We start from the raw sequence: 10,326 nt of genomic DNA on the forward strand, positions 1-10,326 counted from the left end.
TTTTTGTACTGTGCGTTTTAAAAAAATTAAATGGATAAACTTGTCTTGTACATATATAAAGAAAAAACAAAGTACTGTAGTCCCATTTGTTTGATGGCTTTCTTCTTTTCTTTTTCAAATCCTTGCAGACTTGTTAGCTTTTTTCTTTATTTTGTAAAAATATATAAATATTAAGTAAATAAACAAAGACATTTTCATCATTTTGGATGTGAATGTCTTTTAAGAAAGTAATTGTTTCTCATGTGACTTGTAAATACAGCAGCATCTCCCTTCCATGCTTTGACAATGATGTCCTATGTGTGTAGCTGATGGTTGGCCAAGGCTGGTGCGAACTGACTAAGAAATTGTGCCATCAAGTGTTGAACACTACTGAAACATCTGACGCAGGCTTTAGGTTTGTTTTCTGTTTTGACTCACCCCTCCAGGCATTTGTGTTTTGCAGGATTTGGAAGCATTAAGGTATTTACTATAAAGCATTAAATTATCAGATGTGAAGTGGAAAAAGTGGTGGAATGAATAATATACTATTTAATCCACCACTGTCTATTCAGAAAGAAAATTTTAGTTTTAAAACTGTTTAATTTACAATTTGCTTTTTTAGCAGATTAACACTCTGAATGCACGAGTTTTACATGTTGGATTTGCTACTTAAAGGAATTTTCAGTAAAGGTTTTGCATTCAAATTTGTACTTGAGCTAAATGTATCCAAGTATTAGGCAGGAGAATAGCCCGCCACACTAGGCTGCTGTATGCTGTTGTATCATTTAATTAATACTGATGCATTAACAAGAAGGCGCATTTTATATTGTATGTTTTTATATTTAATTGCGAACGGTGAATATTTGCAAATATCCGAGATCGTGGTGCTATATCTGTTGCGAATTTCTTCAGTTAATTACGGTAACGTAGCATTACGACAGGTTGCGTCATTCTGAAGTAACACTTTACGGCAGTGTTGACATCTGCGGTTTTCTTATGTTGCAGTTATGATTTGTTTCCCACAAAAACTGTCGGTAAATGAGTGTTTTTGACTTATTTCGCGGATTCTTCGGAGTACCCGGAGGCCGTTATCATGGCCGAAGGTAAGTTTATGAAGTCATAGTTAACTACAGGGTTGTCATTTAACTGTTAGTTACTTCTATGCTAACAAAAGTCTGCTAACTTGTTACCTGCTTTGCACACTTTGTCAAGGATAAGATTAGTGTTTCTGCTAGGATCACTCAAGGGGTCCCTTACCTAGCATGGCATTGCTATTTAACTATATATATATTTATTCAGGAAGTAACACGACTGAGTACTTTGAAGTCTATTGGGCATATTAATGACAGTTAAATACCCGTCTGTTTCATATGCTGTATCAGGGATTCCTTCTTCGATACCATGACTCATGACGACGACGACGACGATTATGAAGAAGATGGATTCTATTATGATGGGTTCCGTGAAGACCAGCAGAACCCCTTTGGTGCCTGGAGGTTTGGCTTCAGCTTTGGCCCAGACGGGACCAGGATCCAGGAGCCCCCACTGTTTGGCCACGTCCTCCAAGAGATGGAGGAGATATTTTCCCAGATGGGCCGCTGGGAGGGACAGTTAGGTAAAAAAATTAAAAAAAAAAACCATGTTTTTACATCACTATCCAGTGTTTTATTGCTCTTCTGTCTTAGCCAGCCTTAGAAATGATTTTTTAAAAATTATTATTGCTGCATCAATCTGCTAGAGGGAACTGGGGGCAAAAATTGGTTACTTGGGCCCCTATTAAACATCTTTACCTCACTGTGTGTTGGTGTGTGAATAGTCTTTCTATGTTGGAATATTACTTGGCTTCAGCTTTACCATGTGTCTCTGTTATCCCTTCATCTAGGAATAAGTAATATGAGCAAAAAAACTCCAATTAGGCCATAACATCCCTGAAAGTCTGTTCTTTCAATCAGCCTTTTACTGTAAATGATAGGGTCCTGCACAAGCAAACATGTCCACGTTACCCTGCTGTTAATCCAGTTTTAAAACAGACACCTGTTTCATTTCATTCTAAGGCTTTTCTCAATTGAAGATTCAGTCTGTTTCCTTTATGTTCTAGGTGTTCCCAGTATCATGCCACCTCCATGTCATGAGAGAGCAGAGAGTGGTGGTGGGAACCACCTGAGAGACTTTATGTTGAAAACCCCTGACAGTGAACCAGAACGGCCCCAAGCAGCGCCATCCAGAGAGCCCAGATATGATAGCCACCCTTCCTATGAATCACCAGGACTTCCCAGCTCACCATTTCATGGGTCGTCACCTTTTTCAAAGGTGAATGAGAAATGAGCCACTGCTTTATCTTGGTTTTGTTTTGTATAAATGAAATTAAACCATTCACTGTTACCTATCAGTCTTTCCGTTTGCTTTTGTTGTCTTATTAGTTTAATGATATTTGGAGAAGGGGGCCACAGAAAGCACCAGAACAGGACCACAAAGAAGACAGAGGTAAAAGAGATTTTACATCTTTCAGTGAAAGTAAGGCATTGTGTGGTTTTTATTTTTCCTCATATCTAACTTTCAAATCTCTCCAGATCTGGACTCTGCAGTGTCCTCCTCAGGCCTGGATCAGATTTTGACGCCACCTGCTGGTCAGATTCCAAGCCAGCCCAGGACTCGATCATTCTTCCAGTCAGTCACTGTCACCAAGGTGGTGAAACCTGATGGGGTGAGAGAGAGAGTTTCTTAATTTTATTATGAACCATATATGAATATAAGCAGTAGAATTTCAAATGTTTCATGGGCAGATTAAGTTGCCCATTTTAGTCCACTGGGTTGAATGTGACAATAAAACCCCAGGGTCTGAGAAGTGATTTCTGCTGAGGCCACATATCCTACAAACGTTTGCACTTATGTAACGCCATGTATGAATTTGGCACAACAGTGCAGCAGTGCACAAACTGATCATTTATATCTTTGCCACCACCTGGTTGTGAGCTCTGTTTTGGTGCTTGTGTGTCAGACCATAGAGGAAAGGCGTACAGTTAGAGACGGCCAAGGTAACGAGGAGACCACCGTGACCCGTTCCGGAGGTCCTGGGAACCTGGAAGGACCAGACCATCAAACTGGACCTGTTCTACCAGGTCAGCTTATTCCACTGTCTGTGTTTTTAAACTGTTGGCGCATTTGTTGTACACTGTTTCAGAGTTTTTAAAGCAACATACCAGCTTGCGGTATTTCTAATGCCTTATTTATTATTATTCTTTTTATTTCAGGTAGTTTTTCAGACATGCGGGATGATGACTCTTTATTCACCAAGTTCTTCAGGGGATTTAAGTAACACAAAGTGAAGTATTATCTCTGGGCTGATTGACCTTAGGTTTTGTTGCCTGAAAACCTTTCAGTATAGGAGTGCTTCTCTAGATTCTCTTGTGAGTTGGCATATTTATACTCTGTATATGAATGGACTCTTGTATGCCTGTCTGCCTTCCTCTGCAGACTAGATGCTGCCAGTTCTGAAGACCACTCATTTTGACACAATGAGACAGGCATTAAAACACTTCAGTGACATATTTTTGTGTTGTCTTGTAGACAAACCTGTGTGTATGATGAATCAGATAAAAAAGGTCTATGAAGTACGTACTTGGTGTTTGCCTGCTAATTTAAATTCAGTTCATATCACTTTAAAGTGAAGCTGTGTAACTTACAATTAGAAACTGCACCATTATTGTCTTACAAATTAAAAGTTGAAATCATAACCAATAAAAGGCAATGTAGTTCAGTTCAATATATTTATGGTGTTTGCCACTACAGCCTTACCTTAACATCATTTGTCTGTGGTTCATAACTAACATTAAGGTGAACCTCTGGTTTCTGGAACTAGCAAACACTGCAGTCTAAAAGAAATTTGAGAAGAATAGTTCTTGAACTGCTGCGATGACTGAAACCGTTTAACTTAAAGATATAATTTGGATATTCTTTATAAATATCTCGTGTTTTGCCGCCCCCGTGTTTGTACTTCAATGAGCCCAAAGACTTGTTCCTCAGTCATCATGCCATATTTGCAGATTTTGTGGTATTTCTAGATGAAATGACCTTGATAAACAATGTAACAGAAAATGCAGCCTGTTCTACATATTTCTACCCGCTGTCCTGTTTATACCAAGCTTTTCACTTATAATCTTGATCTCTCCAGTTTGGAATCAAGCCTTATCATGTCTTCATCCATTAAACAGGGCATGACCACATTCCACCTAATGTTATCTCTTTATCTTATTTAGCTCCACCTTTCCCCCTTTTCTTCAACTGCACTGTCCTTTTTCTTTTTCATTTTTTTCCCCAATGTCCATTAAATCACAAGCTCATATGTGTCAGTGTGACATTGATCAAGGTTGTGATTTACATGAGCTTCGGTGGATTCAATTAAAATAAAAGAAAATCTGTGTGTTTTCATGTGTGCAACATGAAAAGGTCTAATGGCAGTGCTGATAACACTGCCTTGGCTTTTCCTTTTGAAAACAGGCTTTATCCTTCACTTTAGAGAGGGCACCATCATTGCAAACCATTTTCATGGACATAAAGGAATTAAGAGGCTAAAATAGCACAGTGCTGACACTAATTTTCTGATACACCATTGCTGCTGCAGACCTGCAAATTGATATTCATCATGTAAAAAAAAAAGGAATCTGGAAAGTCCAGTATAACCTCTGAGGTGATAGGTCAGATCCTGTTGTGCAATGAAAGAAGAAGAAATGGAGTGACCAATCAAATGAGAGAACCAATCAGAGCCAATTCCAATCAGGTGAGAGCATACTATCAGCCAGACTGTTCTGTGTAGTGATTTACTTCTTAATCATGTATACTGTGATTTAGGTTAATAAAAATAAAAAATAAAAAGATAATGTTACCTACTCTCCTTACATGTGTGCATACACACCACCTTGTCAGCCACACAATAAAGTGTGTGATGTAACCAGCAGTTCCAGTATGAAAGGACAAACTCTGCTTAGTCAGACACGAGGTGCAAGTGCTGCATGGGTCAGATACACTTGGTGACAGTGACCCAGCTCCAAAATCTCACCTGTGGCCAGTACAGAGGAAACCTGAGTAATGGAGAGGCTGCTGAAGAAATGTCGGATCAGAAACCAATTGGTCAGGGAGTGCATGGCGGAATGCCTCGGTGTCTACACCCTGATTGTGAGTATAGTTACATGGATTTAAACTTGAATCAGTTGCGTGAAGCTTGTTGGTGAAGGTGAAAGAGTTTAACCATATAGATCTTTCTCTAATGCATAGACTTGTAAATATAAAGCAAATATTTCACCCCCTAATTTCATCATGTAGTGTCTCTCCTACTATTTAAAATGCCTCACCAAAACCTGCTGAGGTAAAGACTGTACCTTTGCATGTTTTACAGTAGATGCGGGATTTTGCACTTATTTTTAATAAGCTGTAAAAGTTAGAAATTACAATTTTTTTTGCCAGTTAATCCAGTAAACTCATCAAGTATTCAGCATGGTTTCCTGAAACTATTACATGTTTAGTCTTGTTTTGAAGCAGTTAGTGAATCCTTGCAATGGATAACCAAGGACTTTGGCCTGAAAGAAAGCCAGAATAAAATCTGGGGGAAGATTGGGGGGGGGAATAAAGAGCGAGGGTGGTGCAGCGGGAGGGGGATTTTTTTTTTTTTTTTTTTGGACTGATGTTTGTTTGTCTCTCCTGGCAGGGTTTCAGTGGTTTAGTTTTATCTCAACAGTTTATCATTTACAATGTGCATCATAAAACTGGTTCCTTAGTAATGACATGAGGACTGTGTACGCAAGGCAACGCTCACCTGTGTCACGTTGCCTCTGTATTGAATATATAAACACTCACTATGTGTCATGTACATTATCAATGGTCAATGTGCTGTAGATTCAGATATTTGTTTTTTTACACACTTCACTATGGTATTATATTCTGCTAATGCACCTCTCCATCTCATGTGATTGCAGCTGTTTGGACGTGGCTCCGTTGCTCAGGTGACAACGGCTGAAGATAAGAAGGGGCAGTACCTGTCAATCAATTTGGGTTTTGCTCTGGGAGTAACGTTTGGGATGTTTGTATCTCGTGGAGTCTCAGGTAAAGGACTGAGGTCTGAGCCTGACGTTTCAAAAAAAAAAAAATCTCTCTATTGTGGTGCTTGTTCGTTTTATATTGAAAAGAGAAGACTAATAAGAGGATATATATTTCTCAATGTGAAAGTTATTATGCATTAACGTATCAAAACTAGCATGTATACATGGATCTTCACTGTTTAGGATAAAACAGAAAAAGACTGTCCTCAACTTGTTGGTATACAATATTTTTATGAAAAAGTGCTACTATCTGATTGGTCCAAAATTGTTGGGGAGAAGCTGTGGTTTAGACTTAACTCTCCCGTCATTGGTCCCCCATTCTGGTCCGATCTCGTCCCTGGAGCGACCTTGTCCTGAAACAGACACTTTGCACAGCCCACAACGCTTCTTAGTATCGTATCAAACCACAACTCCCCTGGCTTCAAGGAGCAGAGGGAATAATGGGCTCTTTTGGAAAAGGCAACAAATCTAATGAAAACCTGTGGGATGATTAGACCTTGGAAAACTACTCAGTGCACCAGACTTATGATGTTGCATTAGTGTTTCAGTAACTCACACAGCAAATATTTGACCAGTGGTTAAGTGAACACATAGTGATATTCATAACTATATAAGCATATCTGTGACATATAAGTATGTAAACTTATGTGTGTTATAAAATAAAACCATTCTTAAGTGCATAAAATAAAAATCACCCTAACACTATCGTTATAGTTTTCTTTTCTGAACCTTTATCCATCTAATAATGTATCTGTAGTCCCTAAGTTGTGCAGGATAACTAATTCCTATTTTGTATTTAATAATATCACATTTATTTATTGTGCAGATCAAAACTTCATGATGGTAGATTTAAGGGATTTAAAAATGCATTTTATTTGTCAATTATGGGAGCCAAATATATAATTTTGTTTCATGTCAGACCTAAAATCTTCTGTTCTTTTATAAGGTGCCCACCTGAACCCTGCAGTCTCCCTGAGCATGTGCATTTTGGGCAGACATCCTTGGATAAAGCTGCCTTTCTATGTCTTCTTCCAAGTGCTTGGAGCCTTTATGGCTGCAGCCACTGTTGGTCTGCAGTACTACGGTACGTGTTCAACTATAGTACACTAAGAGCACAAGAAACTTTCTGTAGGCACAGAGGCACAGTTTAGTATAGTTTCCTTTTTGATAAAAGCTAAATAATTTTCTAAAACAGCTGGGCACTGTAGCTTTTAACAAATGTCTGGTAATACTGCGGATGTAATTTTTTTTGCATGCATGATGTGTTTGCAGATGCCATTCAGATGTACAGTGGAGGTAAGCTGACAGTGATGGGTCCCACCGCCACAGCAAACATATTCTCCACCTACCCAGCTGACTACCTCAGTGTGTGGGGGGGTGTTGTCGACCAGGTCAGATACTGTGCTTTCTTTTTGTTCATTTAAAAACCTGTTGCTGAAATCAAGGGGAAACATAAGCATGCTCTAACTTTATCACAGCTTGTGTCTCACTGATGTATATCCACTTCAGCAAACTAAATATCTGGACTTACAAATATGGAGACACTCTTGCTAATTTATCTTTCATGTATGAAAGTCTTTTACCTGCTGAAACGGTTAAGTTACTTCTTTTAAATTGGATGTTCCTGTGAGCCTACCATTTGAAAACGGCTACTGTGAGAGCTTTAATACAATGTATGAAGATTTTCCATCTGATTTTATTTGACTCTGATAGGGGATTGGCAGACAACCACCTTTTTGCACATATGTAACAATTCCCATGTTATCCAGGTGATAGGCACAGCTGCACTGCTGCTGTGTGTCCTGGCTCTTGGGGACCAGAGGAATGGCTCCTTCCCAGATGCTTTTCAACCTGTAATGGTGGGAGCAGTGGTGCTGGTTATCGGCGTCTCCATGGGCTCCAACTGCGGCTACCCCCTAAACCCAGCTGGGGATTTTGGGCCTCGATTGTTCACGTACATCGCTGGCTGGGGAATGGAGGTTTTCACGTTAGTAGATTTCACTCAGGAAACTTTTATTTGTATGTTTAAAATGTTTTAAATTAACACTTTGTTGTCCTATATTAATGGCTATAATGGAAACTGAAGGTAATTGTTGTGTCTTTGCAGGGCTGGAAGAAGCTGGTGGTGGGTACCTATAGTGGCTCCCTGCATCGGAGCGCTGCTGGGAACACTGATCTATGAGCTGATGATTGAAGTCCACCATCCTCCCACTTTGACTGAGCTCCAGACATGTCAGGAAGCCACTGAGGTCAAGCCGGAGCTGGAGCTGGAGAGGGTGGAGCCAGAGTGAAAAATCAACTTTGTGGTAATGTTAAAAAGGAAAAATATCTTACAGGTGCATCTCAATAAATTTGAATATCGCGGAAAAGTCCATTTATTGCAGTAATTCAACTCAAATGGTGAAACTCGTGTATTATATAAATTCAGTGTACACACCCAACGGCTTAAACTACTTCAGTCTGTGTGTACACTGAATTTATATAATACACGAGTTTCACCATTTGAGTTGAATTACTGCAATAAATGGACTTTTCCGCGATATTCAAATTTATTGAGATGCACCTGTAATATGCTTTGTATGGTGTGAAACTAGCTGAAACTGTATGAAACTTAAATACCTTTCTGTGACTGTTTTGGAACAAGTAGATTAGTTCTAAATACAGAAACGTGTTTTGTAGCATAATTATACATGAAAGCACAAGTAAATCTCCTTTTCACCACTTTAGTTTTGAATTAATGAAACACATTAATAGTCAAAATTTGGCATGGACATCCATTCAGTATGAATCCTAATGGCTCTACTGTTCTCAACTTTCCCTCTGGTGCCATCACCAGGTCAAATTTTTAATTTGCCAACTACTTTGGTTTACAATAAAATATCGGGTAAACTGACATTACCATTGACCTTAACTGGACATATTAACAAATGTTAGCATGCTAACACACTCAAAATGGTGAACATTGTAAACACATATACTAAACTAACTTTGCCCAATGTTTTTGTCTAATTTTTAGATGCCACCATCTTGGCCAGGGCACCATTGAAAAAGGTTTCAAACTTCACTGGGTTTTTCCTGGTAAAACATAGATTATATTAAATGAGTGTCTGTCATATCGTGACTTCAAATTATGTTAGCATGCCGCTACTAGCATTTAGCTGAAGCACCATTGTGCCTAAATAGAGCGTCACTCACTAGCATAGCTGTTGATTCTTAGTCATATTAGTCCAATTTAAATGATAACACTACACATAAACATGTTGCAAGACTCAAAGATCTCTTTTAAACATTTATTTTGAAACAGCACAAAAGTGTATGGCATTTTCAGCAAGCAGACCACAACCATGAAAAAGAAAATGACATGAACTTTCCACTATTGAGCTATATAAATATGATATCATGACATATAAAAGATACAAACAAATTCACTCATAGGCCTCCGGTCACCTGAAGGCAGTTTCTGAAACATACAAAAGAAACGCAAGTACAGCGAGCACTGATTCTGTAGATAAAAAAGAACCGTCTCAAAGAGGTCAAACATTTGTATTCATACACATTAAGACAACACAACCCCCACACTCTCCCGCTGTAATTACAATGTATAGCTACCTCTGGGGATTCTTTTTCTTTTAAACTGTTTTGGAAAAAAAAGGGGAACAGTACAAGTACAAATACTATACGTATTCACATTATCATAGCAAGTTACTAAAACCAGAACGCTTCCTTTAGTGTAATTATATGTATTTACATAGCAAAACCGGTACACATACTACTGACAGGCAGCCTGACCTCTCTTCTTCTAGCTTAACAATTAACATGACACATTATTCACACATCAGTTAGACCTCCAGTAACCTCATCTCCTTGTAAAATGCCTTCAGAGATTTGCATCTCATGCCTCTGTTGCAGTTAAATTACTAAGATGTGATGTAACCAACTCGCACAAACACCAACAGTAGTAATGTGTTTGCTATAAATAATTATTTTAGCAACAAAAAAAATCTGTCAAATTCTCTCGTCATGGTTCAATCAGCTGTTAAAACTGTTCTAATCCCAGAAAAAGGAGCATGAGGCAAATGTGTGTGAATACCATAAAAAATAAAGTACAAAAATGTAAGCACTAAACCTTTCAGGAGTACAGTGGGAGGTGTATGTACTAGCTATGTGTTACATGAAGAAACAGGCAAGTGGTGACAGTCAACACAGAGGGAACGTGATGGAAAATAAGATGTATGACACAGTATGACTGACATAA

General features: G+C 38.6%; 2 protein-coding genes across 3 annotated transcripts; both read left to right on the forward strand.

Moving 5' to 3' along the window:
• The first annotated feature begins 907 nt into the window (after window positions 1-907).
• On the forward strand, window positions 908-4,285 carry hax1 (HCLS1 associated protein X-1). The gene is made up of 7 exons (XM_020623819.1): window positions 908-1,082; window positions 1,362-1,594; window positions 2,078-2,289; window positions 2,400-2,463; window positions 2,550-2,683; window positions 2,978-3,098; window positions 3,231-4,285. Exons 1-7 carry the CDS (start codon window positions 1,018-1,020, stop codon window positions 3,293-3,295), a joined length of 894 nt encoding a protein of 297 aa, XP_020479475.1. The 5' UTR covers window positions 908-1,017; the 3' UTR covers window positions 3,296-4,285.
• A 179-nt stretch (window positions 4,286-4,464) lies between these two features.
• Window positions 4,465-10,320, forward strand: aqp10b (aquaporin 10b). 2 transcript variants are annotated; one of them, XM_020623821.1, is made up of 8 exons: window positions 4,465-4,756; window positions 4,903-5,151; window positions 5,949-6,075; window positions 7,018-7,155; window positions 7,344-7,462; window positions 7,841-8,058; window positions 8,179-8,377; window positions 9,088-10,320. In XM_020623821.1, the coding sequence occupies exons 2-7, from the start codon at window positions 5,065-5,067 to the stop codon at window positions 8,360-8,362; spliced, it is 873 nt and encodes a 290-aa protein (XP_020479477.1). In that variant the 5' UTR covers window positions 4,465-4,756; window positions 4,903-5,064; the 3' UTR covers window positions 8,363-8,377; window positions 9,088-10,320. The 2 variants fall into 2 exon arrangements, with proteins under 2 accessions (XP_020479477.1, XP_020479476.1); XM_020623820.1 differs by having other exon boundaries at window positions 4,465-5,151.
• Window positions 10,321-10,326: the final 6 nt, after the last annotated feature.

This window comes from Monopterus albus, unplaced genomic scaffold (assembly GCF_001952655.1).
Source record: "Monopterus albus unplaced genomic scaffold, M_albus_1.0 scaffold310.1, whole genome shotgun sequence".
NCBI lineage: Eukaryota > Metazoa > Chordata > Actinopteri > Synbranchiformes > Synbranchidae > Monopterus > Monopterus albus.

Coding starts and splice junctions, on each gene's coding strand:
- hax1 (XM_020623819.1), top strand. CDS start 1,018: ATGAGTGTTTTTGACTTATTTCGCGGATTCTTCGGAGTACCCGGAGGC. Junction 2,684..2,977: donor AGGTGGTGAAACCTGATGGG/GTGAGAGAGAGA, acceptor CTTGTGTGTCAG/ACCATAGAGGAAAGGCGTAC. Junction 3,099..3,230: donor AACTGGACCTGTTCTACCAG/GTCAGCTTATTC, acceptor TTTTTATTTCAG/GTAGTTTTTCAGACATGCGG.
- aqp10b (XM_020623820.1), top strand. CDS start 5,065: ATGGAGAGGCTGCTGAAGAAATGTCGGATCAGAAACCAATTGGTCAGG. Junction 5,152..5,948: donor TCGGTGTCTACACCCTGATT/GTGAGTATAGTT, acceptor ATGTGATTGCAG/CTGTTTGGACGTGGCTCCGT. Junction 8,059..8,178: donor TGGGGAATGGAGGTTTTCAC/GTTAGTAGATTT, acceptor GTGTCTTTGCAG/GGCTGGAAGAAGCTGGTGGT.